This window comes from Cricetulus griseus (genome assembly GCF_003668045.3).
Source record: "Cricetulus griseus strain 17A/GY chromosome 1 unlocalized genomic scaffold, alternate assembly CriGri-PICRH-1.0 chr1_0, whole genome shotgun sequence".
NCBI classification, from domain to species: Eukaryota; Metazoa; Chordata; class Mammalia; order Rodentia; family Cricetidae; genus Cricetulus; species Cricetulus griseus.
The window spans coordinates 29,246,952-29,270,610 of NW_023276806.1; the positions used below are offsets into that span (position 1 = coordinate 29,246,952).

Here is a 23,659-nt window from a genome sequence, read left to right on the forward strand (position 1 = left end):
CACACTAGTTAGCCATAGAGGCCAGGCAGTGGTGGTGTACACCTTTAATCGAAGCACTGGGGAGACAGAGGCAGACTGTTAGTTCAAGGACACCCTGGGCTACACAAGATTGAATCTGTCTAAAAGAGATTACAGAACAGAGCTCACACAAAGGTGATCCCAGCATTTGGGATCACATGCCTTTAATCCCAGCACTAGGAAGGTGGAGCCAGGAGTGATATGACTGGTCGGAGAGAGGAATAAGGTGGAAGGAGACAGGAGCTCAGAGCAGTCTGAGAGTTTGTAGAAATGGATGCAATCTAAGGATTCAGTCTGAGATGCAGTCTGAGGATTCATAGGGACAGGATTGCCCCTTTGGTCTGAGCATTGGTAGAGGTAAGAACTCTAGTGGCTGGCCTCTCTGCCTCTCTAATCCTTCAACTTTCATCCCCTTATAGTTGACTCTGAGCTTTTATTATTGATACCAAAGAGAATTTGTGCTACAGGATCCACAGGACTGCAGGAGTGAGCAGCTCTGATGCTTTTCTACTCTGCCAATAAGTTGGAGACTTATTTGTGCAGTGACTGAGACTCCTGAGGAATGGCTTTCTCGAAACAGTGAGCTTACTCACAAATCCCTGCTTTGGAGTTAGAAGTATACTTTTTGACATGAAAAAGTTGAGAGATAGATGTGAAGCTAAACCATAAATTTTCCTTTTAGCTGTACAGACTGAAAGAGCTGGATAGGATTCCCTTGCAAGTCTAGACTTCAAGAGGAGCTTGTGCCTGCTAGAGCAGTGCTGGTAGGAGGTGAATCTGTTGGTGTGGGGTGGGGTGGAGGGGTGGAGGGGTGGGGGTGGGGGAGGGAGTGGGGGGAGTGTATGTTTGCTTTCTGTTTGTTTGAAACAGCATCTCATTATGTGCAGCAGACTGACCTCAACGGCATCATCGTCCTGCCTCAGGTGGTAGGGTTAAAGGCATGCACCACCATGCCTGTGTCTTACTTTCATTATATTGCTGTGGTAAGCCACTCTGACCACAGAGGAGGAAAGAGTCTATTTGCCTTACAATTCCATCGTTGAGGGACATCAAGGCAGGAGCTCAAGGTGAGAACCAGGAGGCAGGCCGATAGCTTTTCCATACAGCATTACCTCGAGCTACAGAATTCACTTCACAGCCAAAGAAGCATGCCAGGATCCATGGGGATGCTGCTGGCTGGCCAGCCAGCAAAGCCACACTCAACCAGCTTTCTTCTGTAGTTCAGGATCACCAAGTGGGGAACAATGCCACCCACGATGAACCAGGTATTTCTGTATCAATTGACAATCAGCACAGTCTTCCACAGATATGCCCACAGACCAACCTGACAGAGACAGTTGCTCAATCGAGGCTCTGTTTCTAGGTGATTCTAGGTTGTGGCAAGCTGACACTTAAAACTCATCATCACGTCTGGCTAGGAACAGCTTATTTTAATGATCTAGTGCTTTTTTATTCAATATTTTATCATGCAAAAATTTTCAAGTACAGCTAAGTAGAACCCATAAACCAATTAGGGTCTACTAATCACATTTTATTTCATGTGTTTGTTACAGCTCTAACCTGTTACTCCCTTGACCCAGTTAGCAATAATCTTAGATTTAATGTATTTCATGTTAAGTTGGACATTGATATATTTCACCCAAATATTTCAGTTGTAGATCATTAGTAAGAGAATTCAATGCTTGCTTAATTTGTTTCTTTCAGCATAAAACCTAGTGTTTGGTTTTGTTTTGGGGGCGGTTGTCTTTTTTTGTTTGTTTTTTTGTTTTTTTGGTTTTTTTTTGCTTTGTTTTATGTTTTTCAAGACAGGGTTTCTCTGTGTAACTTTGGCGCCTGTCCTGGAACTAGCTCTTGTAGACCAGGTTGGTCTCAAACTCACAGAGATCCACCTGCCTCTACTTCCCAAGTGCTGGGATTAAAGGCGTGTGCCACCATAGCCCGGCTAAAACCTAGTGTTTGATAAAATAGTATTACACTCATGCAGCCTATTTAATAAAATTCTATTAAAATGTAGAATATTATTATCAACTCAGAAAGTTCCTTTGCCTCCCTCTTAACCCCTGCCCCCACCTGTCCACTCTTCTGATTTTTTCCCCACTGTTTTAGTCAGGGTTGCAATTGCTGTGAAGAGACACCATGACCATAGCAACTCATACAAGGAGACATCTCACTGGGGCTGGCTTACAGGTTCAGAGGTTTAGTCTGTTATCATCATGGCAGGAAGCACGGTGGCAGGCAGGCAAACATGATGCTGGAGAAGTAGCTGAGAGTTCTAAATACAGATCTGAAGGCAGCAGGAATAGATTAGTAACACTGGGAGGGCCTTGACCGTGTGAAACCTCAAAGCCCACCCTCTGTGACACACTTCCTCCAACAAGGTGACACCTTCTAATAGTGTCACTCCTCGATATGGGCCTATACGGCCCATTTTTATTCAGACCACCACAGACCCCATTTTCTAAGTGGTTCCAGCTGTATTGATTTGACTTTCCTGGCTCTGGACTTTTTTTATGTCCCCCTCAACACTCCCTCCTCTTAACAAGTTAAGTTTGGGAACCTGTCACTTACAGCTGCAACTCCAGATAAGTACTTTAATCTGACATAAATTCAAGTCACTCCAGAAGTGGGAAACTCAATTGAAGAATTGCCTCCCTCAGATTGGCCTGTGAGGCATTTTCTTAATGTATGAGGGCCTGCCTACTGTGGACAGGCGGGCCTGGGCTGCTAAAGAAAAGTAGCTGAGCAAGCCATGGGGAGCCAATCAGGAAGCAGCATTCCTCCATGGTTTCTGTTCCACCTCCTGCCTCAGCGTTCCTGCCTGTTCTTCCCTAGGTAACGGACTGTCACCTAGAAGTGTAAGTCCTTTCCTCCTCAAGTTGCATTTGGTCATGGTGTTTATCACCGCAGTAGAAAGCAAACAAAGACAGGGCCATGTTCACTGTGTTTTATTAAATGTTTATCTCTGCTGAAACTTCTGTGGGTGATTTGTTTGGCTTGTGTTGGCTATAGGGAGACATGCCAGGACCAGACTTTTTAAATAACAAAGGAGATGGGTTTGGAGAGACACAATGCCAGTCAGTTTATTGAGAGGCATTACGGGAAGTGGATTCCGTGGGGAGATGGAACTGAGTGGGCTGTGGGAGTTACTGCAGTAGGATTCTTTCCCAGCTGTTGCCCTGGCACTACAAATATAGATGTGGTAATCTCGGGCTTATTTCCAGCCAAGCCAGATGATTGACAGGTGCCTTTCCTTAGGCAAACAGGCCGGGGGAGGTAAGAGATCTGCTGTTTTCTCTTCCATATGCCCTCTTAGTTGTTGCTACTGAGATCCAGAACCTCTGCCTCCCATTCTCAATACTCTTTGGTAAGGCCTTTCATGAAGATCCTACCTGGACCAAGACCCCTGTAAGCGTGATAGAATCATCTGACTTCACTCGACCTGGCCTGCTAGAAAAGGTTCCTTTCGATCATCTGGCTGTGTTGGAACTATGCCCAAGATTACCGCATCTATATTTAGTGACTTCCTAATCACAGTATCAATAAATATGCCTTGCTATTGCAATGCTGGGTAATTGCACTGATTCCTGTTAGCATCTCATGTGTGTCAAAGAGCAATTATGCCTAATGAGCAGGTTGAGTCTCATAGGATTGTGCGTGCTATTGAATGATGCATGGAGGGTGCCTGAGAGGTGTCACTGGGGTTAACCACTGGGGGTTACAACAGCTGCCTTAAGCACCGCTAAGCAGAAAGCCCAGGGCTCTTCCACAGTAGAAGTCATTCTACCTCTACTCGGGTGGACACCATGGAACTCAAACTAGCAGCAAAACAACAGAGAGCTGCTAAGGAATGAATAGGCTCAGTGGAGTTGGGAACACAGGGAGAAGATGCAGGTGTCCAGTTATGCATAAAAGACCGTTGTATTAACTTGTGATGGCTGATCAAGGTGTCCTGGATGTCAAACTTTAAATCCAAAGTGCTCTGACAGGCTGGCGCCTTAAATTCGTATTCCTGCTTGTGATACCGCTTGGGGAGGAAACTTTGGAAGTGTGGCTCTAGCTGGAGTAGGAAGGCCAGTGGGGATGGACGTTGAAGGTTATATTCAACCCCTGGTTCCTGCTTCTTGGTGTGCCATGTGAGCAACCTTCACCGACAGCTTACATTACCAGGAACTAAGTTGCTATGTCATGTCTTCCCCTCCACGATGAACGAACCTTCCGAAACCATGGGCCAAATGACCTCTTCTCCATTGAGTTGCATCTGTTATGAATTTTGATCACAGTGAGGTTAAAAAGTAACTAACACATGCAGGGTCCACAGGCGGATAAGACCATTGTCCTTTGTCCCTTTGCCTCCTGGACTGTACCTGTCAGCTCCAGGAATGCTAGCTCACAAGGAGGGGGCTTCCAGCTCAGTTCTAGGATGATCTCTCTGTTCTGCAACCAAAGTCTTCAGCAACAGGGTCTTACCATTGAGTCCTAGCAGGCAAGCAAGAGCCCTGGCAACAGCCGGTATTATTTTGGGAGTCTCTTGAGCCTTCTTAACCAACAACTCATTGAAAGGTATCTCTGTCCTGGCACTGTGACAACTGGGGCAGCATTATCCATGCATGTAGAGTGCTTCCATTTAAATTATCTTTTTTTTTCTTAATTATATACTCTAGTTAGCTTATAAAGTAGCCGGTTTCACACATCTTTAGATTTGGTGAACCGCCCTCCCCAACCCCATTCTTCCCGACTCCTATTCCTGCGAGAACCTTTCAATGCCAATAATTTCTTTTCTCTACCTTCATATCACACGTTATACCATCCTTACTCTTAAGGTTTTACCGCCCTTATCTCCCAAGCTCCACTTCTTTCTTGTTTGTGGGCCCTATAGACACTCACTTCAAATTAAATGAAGAAATCTAAAAATTCCAAGCTGTGTCCTCATTTGTTGCAGGCGCTGTGCAAAGTGCTGCTCTAAAAATCTCTCCTCAGCAGGGCCGTGGTGGCATACACCCTTAATCCCAGCATTCCTGAGGCAGAGGCAGGTGGACCTCTGTGAGTTCGAGGTCAGCCTGATCTATAGAATCAAGTTCCAGGCCAGCCAGAGCTACCTAGAGAAACCTTGTCTTGAAAAACAAAACAACAAACAACAACAAAAAGTATCCCCTCACAGGCTTATAGTGTATCTGAGGAACAAATGCTGTGCTCCTAAGAGAAACCAGTGTGAGAAGACAGTGGAGCAACCCTGTCTATAAGGATAAGCAAAGACTGCTCTGAAGACACGAAGTGAAGACTGAGAGCAGAGGAAACAGGAGTTCGATGAGGAGCTGGGAAGCCATGGAAAGTGTGAAGGCCCTGATGCAGAGTGTGGCGTGGGAGGAAGGGAATCAGCTGCCTGCTTGGAAGAACGGAAAGAATGCTGGACTGAATAGGGAAAGTCGAGAATTCTGGTGTAATCTGGAGGCTTTGTCCAGCAAGGCATCTCCACAGCCTCAGAATAACATATTATAGAGGAAATTGCAAGTTTCCCAGCCACCATTAAAAAGAAATTTTCTCAGGTTACAAAAGTCAGACCACCCCCTGATAATATCAGTGACAACAAGAAGAATAATGGCTGTAGTCAGTGGCTGTCAACTGGGGCTGAGCCTACCAGGAGGACCAGAGTTCGAATCCTCAGCGCCTACGTAGAAATCATCAAACGTGGCAGCTGTCTTCCAGCACAGTGCTTTGGAAGCACAGACAGCAGATCCTGGAGTAGGCTGGCTGTTAGACTAGTTGGAACTGGTGTGCTCCCTGTTTAGTGAGAGACCCTGCCTCAAAAATAAAGATGTGGACTGTGACCCAAGAAGGCATATAAATGTACACGTGCACCCCCACCACTGCATGAGCCTACAAACATGAACACACAGATAATTGCACACATGCTCAGCACACACATGCACGAAAAGTAAAATAAAAAGGTGTGAAAATATTCTTTCTGTAATGTAAAACTGTAGTACCTAAGGGCAAAAGAAGGATAGATGCTAGCAAAGTTCAACAAATGGATGCCAATAGAAGGCTTGTAGCCCTGTTTTTCTCTCTTTCCACACACATCTAAGCAACAACTTCTTATTTGGTCTGCTGTAACCTAGACAAAGGTTTCAAGTTGACGAATGAATCCACCATATATTGTTTATGTAGCCAAAAAGGATATGGTGAATATCACATATTCACCAAATACATGCCTTAACATGGAGACTGGAATAATTAATGCCTACTGTAGAAAAGTCTATTTTGCCTCAATCATTTAATGTTATCACCTAATACCCCCCCCAAAGCTTCTGGGAAATTTCCAGCATGATCTATTGAACTATAAATGCAGATCTAATTATAATTTACAAGAAAATAAACCTCAGGCATGTTTTTATAGGTTTAGACTTCTCTGGCTAGTTCTCACAGCAGAAAATGAAAGTACTTTTGCAAGGTAACTCTGATTCCTTTTGGTGTGTGGGAAGGAATTTGGGGGAAAATTTGCGTTTAGCAAGGCCCACTTACAAATTCTTACAAAAATATTATAACTATTGCAGCAAACATAGGGACAGGAAGCATTTGGCTTGTGTTCAAGATATCAGCTATGAGCATTGTTAAATGGAACCCTCAGGGACAAGAAGCCTGTGGTCGAGGGGCGGTGGGCTACAGTATCTAGTTAAAAGGGAAATGCATTCATCTATGTTTCTAAGACCACAAATAACTGCACCCTTCCAAGAAAAAAAAAAAAAAACACAAAAGGGGGTGAGTGCTTTCCTTGCCAAAAGAATGTTTGATTGAGCAGTTCCCAAGAGACCACGAATGACCAGCCTGGCTTTGACTGATTTGCAGCTGCACAGGTATCCATTTGAAGAAAGTGTTTGAGAGGTATTTGGAAGCCTTGGTCTCTTCTGAATTGCATTGGAGATTTAGCTGTCCCTCCAGGTGCTCTGTGAGGAGTAAAATATTTAGTGGCTCCTGCACCTCGTGAGGTGAGTGATGAAGGGGGATGGCGATGTGCCAAAGGCAAATCAAATTTCCTAGGTTCTGCTCAGGAGGAGTGGCTTGGTACAGCTCAAACTAAGTAACGTTCATTGATGACTAAAAATGTGCCAAGGGCTGAGACCTTTTGTTTGTTTATGAATAACGTGTTATTACCACCCACATCTGATGGGTAAGAAAATACAGACAGTAATAAGTTGAGTGGCTTGCCCATAGTCCCAGAGCTTACTAGCAATAGACCAGATCTAGATGTTTTGAAACTGCAGCACATGCTGTTTTGACTTTTTGCTACATGGTTGCAAGGGAGTGCATAGAGACAGAAGGAGTCTAGGTAAATTTACAGGAAGAACCAAATCCCTTTCTGATAGATTCTATTTCACAGCTTGTCTTTTTTTTGGTAAAAGTCAAGATGGGGCTGCTGACTTCTGAGTCCTCAGTTACTGATTCTTCTCCTAATGTGTTTCTAGATTCTCAGCTTGATTTTATTTGAGTCTCTTCCAGCTGAACAGGACCAAAGTATGGTATACAAGTAAGTCGGCTGAACCTGACCTCACGCCAGTCTCCACCAGTGCAGCATAATGAAAAAGACAGAGGCAGCCCAAGCTGAGAGGAAGGACTGGGGTCATTGCTCCCCTAGCAGGTCATCTGGAGATGAGGAGTGTGACAGACTGAAGGGACTTTGTTGGAAACGCACAAAATAGTCAGAGAAGAGTTTAAAGGGAACGTAGGACTCATATTGGCCAGGCCAGGGTTCTTTAATGCCACATATACCTTTAAGTTAAAGAAGTGGGCTTACAGGGGACACTTAAAAAAAAAAAAAAAACAGCAGTGAAAAGTCACAGCTCTGGTGACAAGGTGTTCACTGACAAAGAGACAAAGTCAAATGGGAAAGTCTTCCTTCTGGAAGTCTCCAGGGTCTTCAGCCACCAGAGTTGTCTGGAGAAAAACACAGCTGGCTCAAATTCACTCTGCTACAAGATCTGTTGGATGGCGAGGTGGGAGGGGCTGTGGAGGAGAGTGACAATGACAAGCTGGCAGCCAAAAGAGCATAAAACAGATTTATGGCCTGAAAGCTGAACCCAGACCACAGTGAAAAGCAAGGCACTATCACTTACAAAGACCCAAGGACTTTGGGGCTTTGTCAGCTGGGGAAATCAGGCAACTCCTACTTTCTGTGTTGTTTGTATGTATCGTGATACCATCATTATACCCTTGACAGCGTGGAAATAGCCTGGTTGTAATTGATTTACATTTTGACCCCCGCCCTCAAAATTCCGTCTTTGGAGACGGTTTCATGTAGCCCACGCTTGCCTCAAACTCCTCGTATTGATGAAGATGATGGCCTTTTCCCTCAATCTCTGATCCTATTGCCTGTCTCCCAGGTACTGAGGCAGATACGCACCACTGTGTCCAGCTTGAGTATACATGACATTTTACTTATTTAAAACTTTAAATTAATTACTTTTTATTTAATTTGTAAAACTTTTGTATATGTGTCTATGTAAGTGTCTGTGAATATTTGTGTGTGTCTATTGGGGCAGAAGGATGCGTGCGTGCGTGCGTGTGTGTGTGTGTGTGTGTGTAGGCTAGAAGACACCATCAGATCCTGTGATGCTAAAGCTACAGGCATTTGCAGGTTACTGACTTATTGCAGGAGTACTCGGATCCAAACTCTGGCCCTCACGATTGCACAGCAAGAGAGCTCTTAGCTGCTGAGTCATCTCTCCAACGCCAAAGTACCAATTTTAGAAATTAATTTTAAATCTCAAAACTATAAGAACTAAGAACACGTGCTGTAGATTTCCAGGCACATAAATATTTATTGACTGAATAAATACATGTTCTTTCTGTTTCATGTGGAATAAAATATTAAAATTATGATCAGAACACTTCTTTTAAATCATTTAACTGAAATATAGTTAAGCGACTGCCATTATCATTTGCAGGATTCTGTGTGGTGGGTTTTGTGAAACTCCTGTAAAGCTTGACCTGCTTTTGTAATGGTGAGAGAACACATTTGGTGCCTTGAGGTTTGCATGCACCTGATCCTACAATTAGATTTTTGCTCTTCCACTCAGCTCACTGTGTTAACTGGGAATACAATGGTCTCATAGGAATTTAACAGGGATATTGCAGAAAGGGAGGAAGTGCTCAGAGCTCTTTGGAAATCTTCCAGTGTCTGTCTGACACTCTGTTGACTGAAATGACTTGGGTAAATGGCCATGTGTGGGCCTTAAGGCTTGGAAATATGCCTATTTTAAACCTGACAATACCTGACAATGTAGTTCAGTTCAGATTGTGTCCAGACCTGAGTAATGCAGAGTTGTAAGAAAATATCCATGTTTTTGCCCCTGAAAGAAACTTTAGTCTTTGGGGAAATGGTTCACTGCGGGCTTGGGTCTGTAAAGCACAGGACATCCTACTATGTTATGAAGAAAACCTGAAATTGTCCAAGACTACTAAGGACATGACAAGAAGATAGGGAAGCCATGCTTACAGATGGGAGAATCTGAGAAGTTAAAAGTTATCAAGACTGCAAATTGGGTCAAATATATTGACTATAGAGAAATCTATGCATTCATAAAGATAATGAAAGAGTGAAAAAAAGAATTGCAGGACCTGTGAACATTTGTGCTGGCTGTGTATTAAATCTGCAAACTGATTATTGAAGCAGAGAATTATAGACTTGCCCACCCTGTCTGTATAAATGCAGTTCAGATTGTCTTAGGGCAAGGATTCCCAACCTGTGGGTCAAGACCCTCACAAGTGACATATTAGAATATCCCATGTGTCAGATATTTATATTATAATTCATAACAGTAGCAAAATTAAGAAAAGTAGCAATGAAATAATTTTATGATTGGGGCTCACCACAACATGAAGAACTGCAGTAAAGAGTTGCCACAGCATTAGGAAGGTTGAGAACCACTGATTTAGGGTAAGAATTTTTAAAAATTTAAAAATTTTTTATTTAAGTTAAAAACAATCTTTTACATACCAATCCCAGTTCCCCTCTCCCTCCTGCCCTCCCACTCCCCCCACCATCTCCCCATCCCACCCCCATTCACTCCTCAGAGAGGGTGAGGCCTCCTATGGGGAATCATCAAAGTCTGTCACATCATTTGGGGCAGGACATAGGCCTTCCCCCTTGTATCTAGGCTGAGACAGTATCCCTCTACAGGGAATGGGCTCCCAAAACCCATTCATACACTAGGGATAAATACTGATTCCACTGCCAGCGGCCCCATAGACTGCCCAAGCCCCCCAACTGACACCCACATTCAGGGGGCCTGATTCCCCAGCTGTCAGACTCCAGTCCGTGAGCTCCCACTTGCTCAGGTCAGCCATTTCTGTGGGTTTCCCCAGCATGGTCTTGACCCTCTGCTCATCACTCCTCTCTCTCTCCAATTGGATTCCAGGAATTCGGCTCAGTGCTTAGCTGTGAATCTCTGCTTCTGCTTCCATCAGCTACTGGATGAAGGCTCTGGGATGGCATTTAAGGTAGCCATCAATCTCATTATAGGGGAAGGGCATTTAAGGTAGCCTCTCCACTATTGCTTAGATTCTTACTTGGGGTCATCCTTGTGGATTCCTTGGAATTTCCCTAGTGCCAGGTTTCTCATTAAGCCCATAAAGCTCCCTCTATCAAGGTCTCTCTTTCCTTGCTCTCCTTCTCTGTTCCTTCCCCAACTCGACCTTCCTGATCCCCCATGCTCTCCTCCCCTCCTTTCCTTCCTACCTCCATCTCCCTTTCCCCACTAAAACATTTTAACTCAGAAGAATTCTAGCTGATGCACATGGATGAAGTGGTCGAGGACTAAACTTGTGTTTCATCTTTTGAGGAAATTAGCAATTGAGGGACTCATTAAAATGGGCACTAAGATGTTGCGGGGGGGGGGGGCATCCAGGAGGAACTGATGACAGGAAAGGAAGTTTATGAGAAGGAATAATCCCCACTATTGTGTGGGCACTGGTCTCCCAGGAGGGGCACCCAGACATAGTGTGTCTCCAAGAAGAAACAGTCCTATGCGTGTATCCCACCCAATTCTCGTTCGTAGACAGTATCAGAGAATAGACAAATTAGCTAAATGATACCATGAGCTAGCAGCTGGAAAAACACAGAATGTGGACACTTCAGAGGAACAGGCTATTTTGTTTGTTTGGTTGGTTGGTTGGTTGGTTTTGGTTTTTCAAGATGGGATTTCTCTGTAGCTTTGGAGCCTTCCTGGAACTCACTGAGATCAGTCTGTCTCTGCCTCCCAAATTCTGGGATTAAAGGCGTGTGCCACCATCACCAAGCAAACAGGCTATTTTTTGATAAATCTCTGAACATGGGAAAAAAGGGAAAATCTGCAGCCTCTTGGAGCTGGATGTGGTGTGCACTGAGGAGGCTGAGGCAAGAGAATCACAAGTTCAAGGCAAGCCTAGGCTAAGTAAGCAGGAGACTGTCTCAAGCACACAGACAGGCATCTGGGGGACAGCCATGGGCTTTATTTTAAATTTTTATTTCATTTCTCTCTCTCTCTCTCTCTCTCTCTCTCTCTCTCTCTCTCTCTGTGTGTGTGTGTGTGTGTGTGTGTGTGTGTGTGTGTGTCTGTGTGCACTGTTTAGTTCTTTATGTCTCTAGAAATCTGGACACACTTGAGCAAACAACCAATCACATTGCCTGCGGTGACAAGGCCCATGAAGTGGAAGGAAGAGCACTTCAAGGCAGGGCTTCTCTGTGTAGCTCTGTAGACCAGGTTGGCCTTGAACTCACAGAGATCCACCTACCTCTGCCTCTGAGTGCTGGGACTAAAGGCGTGTGCTACCACCGCCCAGCAAGCCTGCTCTTTTAGTTAAAATAAAATAAAAAAAAAATTCTCACTGAAAAGTTTGGATGTTGTCACTCCATAATGTGTGTATTCTTTCTCTTTCTCCTTTTTCTCCTTTCTTTCTTTCTTTCTTTCTTTCTTTCTTTCTTTCTTTCTTTCTTTCTTTCTTCTTTCTTCCTTCCTCTCTCTTTCCTCTTCCTCCCTCTTCCCTCCCTTCCTCCCCCTCTCCCTTTCTTTCAATCACAGAAATATCTGTACCTATGGAAAAGGTAACCTGAGGGGGAGAACTAGGGCTTCTAGAAAAGGAGTCCATTTCCATGGGTCTCAGCTACATCTGGGCAGATTCAGGGAGCCGATATAATGACTTCAGGGGGTCCACTCGGGATGGGGCTAAGGACATTCATCCACACAGGGAGGAAAATCTACGTCCATGATCTCTACTCAGGGGAAACTTTGACCCATGTAGGAGAGTGGAACAGAGGCTCCCCCACTCAATCTGCTGGCTTCTGGACCCATGTTTGGCACTGGAGTAAAGGAAGGAGCTTTTTCACACACACAACTAACCATGGGGAAAGCAGCATCTTAGAGCCAAGGAAGATGAGACTGAGGGAGAGGTATGTCTGCTGCCTCGTAGCCACTGAACTGGATCCTGTAGAGATATCCAGGGCCATGAGAGAAATCCAATAATGGGTTTGGTAAGGACTGCAGGAAGACACCTGCTCAACTTCAAGACGGCTAGCACTCTTCCCTCTTGGCAATTTCTAGAGTTAGATGCAAAAGACATGGCAGATGTTAGATGTATCTGTGGGACCACAATCCAGGAAAAAAAAAAAGTCCTTCAGAAGCTGGTGGCTCCCAGTAAGGCTGCGTATAGGTGAATAGATGTGACAAGGCTGCCTAAGTCAGTGTGGAAAGTCAATTTCTTTATGTTCCGTTGATTTTATTATTTGAAAACTCAGTTGAAGGCAGAATTGCTTCTCCCTTGGACACCCAAGTGTTCATTTTGCAAAAACACTAACATTTTACAGCAACTCATGTGTCACCCTGAGCCACAGAGGATGCAGGCAAAGTTTTCTTTCTCCTCCCAGCTACTGGCTGCCTCAAACACCCACTGGAGTTCTCATAAATAAGACATAGCAGAAGCAACATGGTGAGCGGGGGAGTTCTCCCTCTAGTATGAAAGGAATTAGTGTAGTCAGGAAGAAAGGAAGCTGTGTGTGAAGCCCCAGGGTGCAGCCCAGGGTTTCCACCCCAGGAAGACTGAAGATACCAGATATTACAGAATCCCGGTGTGAGAGGGCAGGCCCAAGTCACAGGGAGGCTGCCACGGGGATTTAACTCTTAGAATTCCTTCCACCAAAACCTGGGCTCTGTAAATCATAGTAAGAAAGACTTCAGCCATTAGATAAAAGACAGTGGGAAGCAGAAAATGTAACAGGCTATTAAAAAATGTAGAAGGCTCTATCAATCAGTTTTGCTGTATTAAGACACCCAAGCTGATCAATTTAGAGGGAAAGAAGGCATAGTCCAGCAGTTGTGGAGATTGTAACCTGTGACTGGGTGGCCCTCTGCTTTAGGACGGGGCAGCAGAGACCTACAGTCAATCCAGTCCAAACCTTTCACCCCATGAACAGGAGGCAGAGAATGACAGAGAGGAAGTGGGCAGAGCCCACAGGCCTCAGACCATCTGCCTTTTAAAGGCCGCCACCAAATAACTCCACTCTGGTGATCCGCTTTGATAGATGGACTTTCGGAGAACATTCAAGATTCAGGAGATAGTAAGGAATCAAAATGGGGTGCTTAGCGTAGCATTCAGGTCAGTAACCTCTCATGTTTCTCTGAGTCCTTAGGCATATTACAGGAAATCCAGACTGAGAGGCAAAGTCAATAATTCTGTGTGTTCTATTGGGTTTTGTGGAATGCTCTCTCTCTCTCTCTCTCTATCCCTCTCTCTCTCTCTCTCTCTCTCTCTCTCTCTCTCTCTCTCTCTCTCTCTCCTCCCTCCCTCTCTCCCTCCTCTTAGCCAATTTGGTGTCAGGGACGTTCAGAAATTCCCAAAACTCCAGCACACATACATCTATGATGCCTGAGGATACCAGACACAACAGGCCACTGGGGAGCCATTTTGGTTATTTTAACTGATCTGATTATTGATAAAGGATTTCTACTGTGACCACTGGCTTAGAATACCAAATTAAAGTTCTGAAGCACAATCCAAAGCCACCCCAGCTATGGCAATATTGGCATTGTGGCTTCTTTCTTTCATAGGAAGCCCGCTTATGATACTTCTTAGTATTAAACCTATTGCAGGCCGAGCACTGGTGGTGCACGCCTTTAATCCCAGCACTCAGGAGGCAGAGGCAGGTGGATCTCTGTGAGTTGGAGGCCAGCCTGGTCTCCAGAGCGAGTGCCAGGATAGGCTCCAAAGCCACCCAGAGAAACCCTGTCTCGAAACCGCCCCCCCCCCCAAAAAAAAACCCACTGCAGTATTTTTAGGTAGACAGTGGTAGTGCATGCTTGTAGACTTTTTGGTCTTGGTATTCATTTCTGAAACCTGTTCCTTAAGAGATACCAGAATAGAAACTCTGAGAAGTTTACAGTAGGTTTCTTATTCATCCCCCCTTTTGATACTGATACTTTATACAGTATGGGTTTCTCCTCCATCAACTCTGAATTAAGAAGATACATCAATCAGACGATAACAGGAATGTAAAATTCTATCTTAATGATAACATTCAGAGAGAAGTGAAGGGGCATATAAGTACCCAGGCATCTGTACTGGTCTGTCCTTGGGGCTCTGTCAGGACATGCCCTCAGCTGCAGCCACTAAGAGCACCACCTGTGCACATTCACTAGGTTCCCTTTTAAAAGGGCCCTGCCCACCTCCCTATTTTTCTCTCTGCTTCTCTGCCCACCCCCCTTGTAGCTCCTGTCCCCAGTGGCTGGCCTCCCCGCCCCCTTTTCTACTATAGAACAAAACAAACAGAAAGCCCTTTCATCCAAGCTCTGTTGCATGGTATTTCTTCCATGCACCACTTTTCGAAATTACGACAGCATCATCCGGCTGTGGAAAACCTCCACAGACATCAGCTTTTTGGGTTATAAACATAAATGCCTCCCAGCGAGGCTCCAAAGAGCCATGAAGAATGACATGAACCACTGAACTTCAAAGCATGCACAGTGGCTTGACCACTGAAACTTCAAGGTCAGATTATCATAGGGTCAGAGTGGCCGACCTGGACGGCCCCACTAATACTTGGCATTCGACATTCTAAGGCATGACTAAAGACATGCTACCCATTCTAAATGTTTTCTCCAATGTATCTTGCCATGAAACACTTTGCCTTTCGACATGTTAAGCTCAGTTGCAAGTGAAGTGAATATAATAAATTATTTTTTTTGTTCATCTACATGCAACTTTTCAATTGAATGAATGGCCATAGCAAAACTTAAGTGTTTAAGGGGATTCTAACTTCATTCCCACTTCCACCACAGTGGTCCTGGGAGCCTGTTTCATCTGTCTCATTAAGACTATACAAAGAACCATGTCATGTGTAGGACGTAACCACAAAAGGCCTTCCAGAGGAGCTGGGCACCTTGCAAAACTGACATCCATGTGTGCATAGTCCTTGCATGCCATGGCTAGGCTGTCAGGGGACACAAGGGAGAGTTTCAGCCACTTTGGTATCCTACCAACACATGGCTATAGGAATGACTTTCTAGAGAATTCTGGTTAGCCTATAGTGTCTTATATGCTTTCTTTGAACTGCTCCAGACCAGAGATTAAAAACAAAAACTAGAAACAGCTTTAAATCAAAAGTTATGATGACTTTATTTTAAATCTCAATACACCAAAAATATTTTTTTAAATGTTGTGAAATAAGCACTTGAAAATAAGAATTCCAACATTGCTGTGATTTGCTGTGAGGCTTGACAGCGAGTTTCCCTCTGAAGATGGGTTTAGGGCCTAGGAAGCAGAAAGCCAACCATTTTCAGGGTAGCAGGGAGTGACATCCAGCTCGATCACACTCAAACCCATACTTAACTCAAAAATCACATCCACACTAGTTGGAGGCACTGTCACGTTACAGCTTGATCTTTGTCTACCACCAAGCACTGGGAAAATACTGTTTAGGTGCCAGTGAAAGGCCTGTTCTGATGTGTCTGAACCGGGTTACAAATATGGTCGTATCTTGATCTGAGAGACAAGTTAGCAAGCTACACCAGAACTTGACAATGCAGTTGTTCTGTGGGTGGGTGTAGGCATCTGGTGAGTGACAAAGAAGCATTTGAGTTTGGCTTTGTTTGACCTGCAATCAAAGTAGTTTCCATGCCCCCCCCCCCCAACACCCAGGTGGCCCTGTTGCATCCATCAAAACAAATTTCAGAGCGTAGGAAATATGAAGTCTGGGTATCGAACTCTAACTCTTCAGAGTATCTGAGGATGAAAAGAGTACTGGGTTATACTAGAGGCTTCTGGGTATCCTGTGATACTCTGAGTGGGTGTACTTTAACTGGTCCTTTCAGCCGTGGATTTACCTACGGACATTCGCCTGTCTCAACAGGCACTGAGAATTCCGTTTAGGCACCAACATCTATTTTGTGTCACTATCAGGTACCGAGGATGTTGGCTCAATGACCAACTAGGATGCAAAGCTTCATTCATATCGAGTGTCTGAACAAAAGCAGGACATCCTTGTTTTATTAGGTGTCACTTTAATGCGCACAAGTGACAGAATTCTCACCCAAATCACTTTCTGATGGCAGGGACCTCAGGCACCAGGAAATGGGTGCTATAGCTAAGAACAGGGACAGAGTAACATCAAGCTGTATAAGACAATAATTCACACGACCATAGGCTCTACAATTGTCCCAAACTGATAGCAGAATATTTATTATCAAAACAAAGATCGGAAAAAAGACACACATTTGAAGGCTAGAACGCTCTGGGCTATCATCATGATGTTCTCACCCACTGTGGCTCCCCCCAGGACTGACACCTTTCCCAGAGAAAGGATCCTGCACTTGCAACTCAAAGCTCAGAACTCCAGGGGTGGAGTCTAATTTGGTCTACTCCATTCTCCCAGGAACTCGCTTGAGACTTGTGCAGTCCCATGCTGGTCCAAGGATCATTACATCTCCCTGAAAAAGGCTCTCAGCATGTGCTAGGGCTCACTTGTGTCTGTACCTGGCACTCTCGTGGAGTAAGAGCTCCTTCTATCAGAACAAGATAGTAAGCGGATATTCCTAGGTAACAGAGCAGATTGGGAATATAGCCAGACTTCTGGAACATTCTACCCCAGTGTGATAGTGCTTTTTACTCTAATGTGACAGGATTGATCTCATCACCAAGATATAATTGACCTTAAACAGACAAACAACAACAAAACAATCTGTGGGTATCGTCCCTGGAAGAGTTCTTTTAGGCTCCTGTAGACTTTCTGCCACATGAGGCTCCAGCATGAGCTAGGTCTCATCATACAGATGAAAACTGCTAGAGACAAAACAAATCTGCTTCCTCCTGAAGCAATGCATGTGTTTTCCCTCTAGCCTCAAATTTCTGTTGTAAAGTAGGATTAGAAAAATTTGGGGTGGGGGTGAATGGAGGGGATGACACGGGACTGCCTGAAATAATAACGTTGAGAACTGTGATTTTTAATTCAATACTTTGGGCCCAGCATCAGATATAAATACGATCAATAAATAATAGTTATAGTTGTTCTTTTCTCATAAGCGACGCTACAAGGTCCAGATTAAATCTCCTACTGTGAATGAAATGTTTCTCACTAGAATTTCATTGCAAACTCACACATTTGAGTTGATGCTCAGACCTAGTGAAGGAAACCACATTTATATGAAACCAAGATTTGTTTGCATTTAAACCAGGAATAATGTTTTTAACCACACTGGGACTGGAACGCAGTGAGAAATCTTCAATAGAAAGATAATCTATTGCAGCATAGTGGGGCAGCTAAAAAACTGGCTTGCCCGGAATGTTAACTGACAGCAATATTATCTACGTGGCAGTCGATTCTCTGGCAGGTTTCAGATGTGTCATAGGCCAGTGGTCCAGCCTCGTATCTTGATAAGACTTAAAGCAGCTAAGCTGGTTTGTTAAAAACAGTGTGCTGAGCCTATATCATAAATCTGTTTTTTTTTTTTTTTAAAAAAAAAATGTGGCTTTTTCTTCCCATGATGAACACTGGAAATGTTAGATATATTTAGCTGGTTTAGAAACTATTTATTAGATATTCATCCTGCAAATGAGAAAGTCTAAGTTATTTTATAAGTGAACACAGCATGAAGCGAACATGAAGATTAAAGTGCTTTGGAAGCATAGCTTAGTCTTTTTAAAGTTTATGCTTGTTTCCATATTGTAACCTGTATTCTATGATAAATATCTGAATTAAACTGAATCAACCAGATGAGCCTCAGGCTGGCCCTGATTAGATTCAAGTCAGCCGACAGGTGGCCTCTTCTTCATTTTCACTATTTTGCTCACTTTGTTCTATAAGGCAAGGGAAAGGCTTATTACTGTACACTACTGTGCACTGACAAAGCACAAACAATTACATCCCAAGACTCCACTTGACGAGGTGGCTCTATACCTTCTGTCCTAACAACAATGCATCCTTCCAATCATATCTCATCTGTCAGTCAACATGAAGCCACCACACAATGTTAACACGGGTGCAACAGATGCCCCCAGTCCAGCTTGGCTATTAGCCTCCTCCTACAGTCACGACTTGACCTACGCGGATTCTTTGTTCACTGTTTAACCCATTCACACAGAATGGAATGAAATTTTATTCTTTTCTAATTCCACACATCAACAAGCTGATGAAAACACCCATGCCATCTCACAGAAAGGCTACGCAGCTGTTTCATGAATGACAGCACAATTAAAGCTAAAATAATATAAAAATAATTTGAAAAAAATCCCTTTTACTGTACAGTCTCAAGTAAAGGAAGCTAAGTGAAAGTTTCTGCTAGCCAAAAATTGTGTTACTATTCATTTGGGCTTTGCAGCTCTGTGTACCTCACCCTTCTGTGCGTAATGTGGTTATGAGTGTAAAATCTACGCAGTGTAGTAGCCTCTAATTGTTTCATCTAGTTTGCCTAATCATTAAGCTACTTAACCAATTAGAATACTATTATATCACATTGAACAACTTTACATAATTGCATCTTTGAAATATTAGGAACATCGACACATTTATTTGGCTTGTAGAGGACTGAAATATTACAGATAACATTGTCTAGCTTTCTCTTTCTTTTCTCTTTCTTTTTAAATATGGCTCTTAATACATTGACTTTCCGAGTTCCCAAGTGAAAGTCACTTTAAAAATTGATGAAGTTTACTTGAAGTAGATAGGTTCTTTTCTGATTTGGTCAAATGTATGTCAGGTGTTTGACAGCACTTAAAACTTAGGGATTAACCTACACAGGCCCTTTGTGCTCAACTATTATATTCAACCTATTATGAAGTGTTTGTTGAAGTTCTTCACTCGGCCAGCAGAGGGCACTTCACACACCTCTGCACTGCTTAGGGAACAAATGCAGAAGGATGCAGAAACACAGTGTTTACCCCAAATCAGGCAGAGCCCCACAGATCTGTTTCTGAAAGTCACAGAAATATAGAAAGCATGGGACTGTGTCATGGGCCTCATTTGGAAAGCCAGAAGTATGCGTGAAGTCAAACAAGGAGGGGAGGAGAATGTGTTGTCTGTCTCCTGGATCAATCTTCAGCTCGTCTCTTTCCATGGTCCTTCCCCTTTTCCAGCTCAGTGCTGATTGGCTGAGTTTCATTACAGATAGTACAAGATTCCATTTTCAAGTCAACTGGTTGAGCTTGTATCCTTTCAATTCTGCATTTACTCTTCTGTCCTAAAGCCTGGGGCAACCGAACAAATGCTTCATATCTCACCAAAGAGCAGAAATAACCAGTTGTCAATGTGACGCTTCAACTACAAGGTCTGCTGTGGAACTACCTTCTTGGGATTTGGGATGCATTGTTTGCACTGTCCCAGAAATAAAGTATCACGAGAAAGTACTGTCCTCTGTTTGGTTGTAGCAAACTCAGTAGCCTGAGGCTGTGCAGTGAAGGGGAAAAATATCTATCTTTTTAATTTCAGCTGCAGTAAAAATAATTAAGACATCTTTTGTCAAGGGGCTACAAGCTAACCTCTCTTTAAAAGGTCTTGATTTTTGCGAAAGCATTGCTGTTCTAGATAGAAACCCTGTGTCTCTTCCATGTTTATCTTTTCTACCAGCTCTGGTTTCATGTTGAAAAGATAGAAAGGATTGTGTCTCTGTGTGTGTGCTCGCATAGTGTGAAAAGGGGAACTCCTTTATCCTTAGAGAAAAATAACGCTGAATCGATTTTCCCTCTCTTCCCGTAGTGTTTTGCTTGTTTTCCACTAATCTCTCTGCCTGTGGCTCCCTTTGGATCAAGTGTGTTCTAGAGTTGACAGGTGAGAGGGGAGGGATCCCTCAGCAGCAGTACTTTGAGATGGAGATGCGCTCAGTGAGTCCTCACCCAAAAGGATCATAAACTTACTGGGTTAAGTCAAACTAATCATTATTCCCAAGCTGCCTCGGGTTTTGTGTCTGCTCACATACATATGTTTTGTTTTGTTTTAGCTGCACCATATGTGATTCCTTGTGCCATTTTCATTTGTCTAGTATTTTTCGTGATGACCCTGAGCTATGTCTTCCTCCTCAGTTCTGACACTATTCAGCCTTCGTTGTCTTCTTCATTTTGCCGATGTAGGCCTCAAAGAAGAAATGGCAGAAGAGCACAAGGTAGCTGAGGTACATGAGTGAGGACCAGAAGATGTTCAGAAAGTGGGAGTAACACTGGTCATTGTCATGCTGCATCCAGTTGAAGACCAGGTAGTTAATGACACAGCCCATCATCATCTGAGTGATCTGGGATAAGGTGATGAACATGGCAAACTTCCGGGAGACTCGGAAACCCGCAGCCCGCAAGGCATAGTAAGAGTACATGACGGCATGCACGCCATAGTTCATAGTCATGAACCAGCCCCCCCCAGCCACCATGTCTTTGTAGGAGTACCAAGAGTACAGCAGCACAGTGATGTGGTGGTACCAGTGCAGGAAGATGAGCTTCTGCTTCCTCAGAATGATGAATATCGTGTCTCCTGGAAGACAAAGATGGAAACAAAGCTACGTGAGGCCCAAAGCTCGCTCCTTCAGGAGTGGGATAGAAATCTTCAACTTCTCAAGACATTCAACAGAAAACCTTACTATCGTCTGACCTGAAATGGACAAGAGCAGCCATCCCTGAGTGGAAACATGACCAAAAGAGGACAGGTGACTGGTCTCAGACCAAGTGTGACCAGGAAGCAGACCGGAGTGCAAACTCAAGTGCGCAACAAGATGCTCTCAGGCATCTCTTGAGAGTAAAACCATAACTACCTTATATTATATCGGTTTTTTTTAAAAAGTGTATCTTGTCAACTCTTTGTAAAATGTGGAGTCCGTGTAAATGAGAAAAACACACACTTCAGGATGGGAGTCCGTAGCTCTGTGGTGACCGAGAGTTTAGCCTAACACTGGCAAGGCCCTGGGTCTGATCTCCAGTCCCACCAAGAAGTGAAACCAAACCAAAACAGAAACCAGAAAAACCAAACTAAATAGGACTTTGTGTAAGATGGAAACAAAAGCCATTGTCTCCATCAGTTTGCTGATGAGAATAAAGGCAACCATTTATCTCAGTGAACCAAGGGAGTAAAACCTGAAAACAAGACTTACTTTTATGACAGACTATGTCCAGAATGTGTCAACTTTTTCTGTAACAACTCTCTACGGTATCAAGAAAAGCAAAACATTCGTTTGAGGTAGGTAATTTATATAAAAGCTAGAGCTACACTCAGGTAGGTAGCTGTTCTCTGCCATGATTTTGAGAAATATACTGCAAAAAACATTTATGGGAGGAAACTAGATAAAAAAGGGAGTCGTAACAGATTCACACAGGTAAAAACTGCTTCCACTGCCCCAAATCTGTAGTGATCCGACTTGGCAAAACTGTCTTCACGATGGGCAATGGCTCAATTGGTAAACTGTTTACAAGCACGAAGACTTGAGTTTGGATCCCTAGCACCTTTCTAAAAGGCTGGGCTTGTTGGTAGGTGCCTGTTATCCCAGCTGAGGAAGAGGAAGAAGGCTGGTCCCGGAGCTCACTGGCTGGCCTATCGGAATCGGTAAGCTCCAGGTTCAGCAGGAAACCCTGTCTCAAAACATGAGGTGGAGAGTTGAAAAAGACACCTGGGGGCTGGAGACATGACTCAGGGGTTAAGAGCACTGCCCGTTCGTTCTTCCAGAGGTCCCAAGTTCAATTCCCAGCAACCATATGGTGGCTCACAACCATCTGTAATGTAGTCTGGTGCCCTCTTCTGGCCTACAGAGATACATGCATACATAATAGTAAACAAATCTTAAAAAAAAAAAGAGACCCCTGAAGTTGACTTCTGATCAAACAAGCACGTGAACATGCCTCTGCACCCACTCATACATCAACATGAATGTGCACATGTACAACACACTTAAAAAATCTTTCACAAATGTGATTACTGTTTTAATGCCAACAGGAACTGGAAATTGTTCTATCCTGAGATTTCATCACAGACAAATAGAACAAGCACACAGCCAAGTATCAGCCCTCATGTACTTGGTGGATGGTCTAGAGTTCCTGGTACTGACAAGGCCAAGTAATGCTGGGCCTTGCAAAGTTCTGATGGCTGCGGTTGCGCTACTACAGGTAGTGTCCCGTTACATTTACTAGGAGCTATTACTTCATTTCCCTACTGAATTATTAAACACAGCTACTTCATATTTGTTTAGAACAGAAAGCAAAGTTGCCAGTGGCAACATTTCTAGATCTATTATGAAACTCCCATTGAAATCTTCTGCTCTCTTGTGAGATGCTGGGTTTTATTATACCTATAAATGTCGGGCAGGCTGAAATGACAGATGGCGATGGTCACTCTCAGGTGTATACTTAAGGGCCAAATTCTACTTTGTATTAAACTAGACTATTTTGCCCTGCCTGTCAGAGTCACCATTTCTGTGTAATTACTGCTCTGTGCCTTCCTTCCCTCTTTGGACTATATTGTAAGACAAAAGCATTCTAGCCTACCTTTGTTAGTAGTGAAAAGAAGGGAGAAGTCTAAGGAATTTCATGTTCCAAACAAATTTAGACAGTCCTAATAGAGATTTTTTAATGAGTCTCTTAACATTCAAAAAAAATATCCCCGACACAATATCCAACTGTAATGAGAGCAATCTGCCATACAGTAATAAGCACTTCATCCTATTTAAACTCTTCAGCTGTCATTCTGCCATCACTCTTACCAGGACCATCTTGTCTACTAAGACAGACAGTGTGGGAGTGGAAGCAGGACCCGTGGTACTGAAGTACTCTGTGCTTTCCTCTGTCTGGACAGGGGGTGTGTTATGTTCAAGTGTCTCGGGAGGTCTAGCTACTTGGGGGGTGGGGGAAAGGTGAGGGAGGGAGACCAATCTGTCATGAAATCTAGAAAACAAAATCCACCTGAATTTACACTGAGTCTTTTTCAGAACTCATGTTCAGGAGAGTAGAGGACAGCTCTCCTTAGGGCCATATCAAGGTTATTGTCCCCAGAAATGGTGGTTTCCCATAAAATACTATAGTTGGGTTACAGAAGAGCTTGACCTCCATGGCCTTTGCTACCGCCATACAGTGACATAGCCATGCTTTCTGATGCAAATATGGTTCCTTGTGTCCATCATCATCTTTCCCCACCTTCCCAAGTCATGAGGAATCATGAAAT

The 23,659-nt window shown here is 43.8% G+C and overlaps 1 protein-coding gene across 5 annotated transcripts in view; it reads right to left on the minus strand.

Annotated features, from left to right (window-relative positions):
* Nucleotides 1-16,687: 16,687 nt before the first annotated feature.
* Nucleotides 16,688-23,659, minus strand: part of LOC100763438 (elongation of very long chain fatty acids protein 6) — a 111,584-nt gene continuing 104,612 nt past the window's right edge. For all 5 annotated transcript variants that reach the window (XM_035452036.1, XM_027395692.2, XM_027395693.2 and 2 more), the window contains one exon: nucleotides 16,688-20,989. In XM_035452036.1, coding sequence (XP_035307927.1) covers nucleotides 20,559-20,989 — 431 coding nt within the window. In that variant the 3' untranslated portion in view covers nucleotides 16,688-20,558. The remainder of the gene's footprint in view (nucleotides 20,990-23,659) is intronic.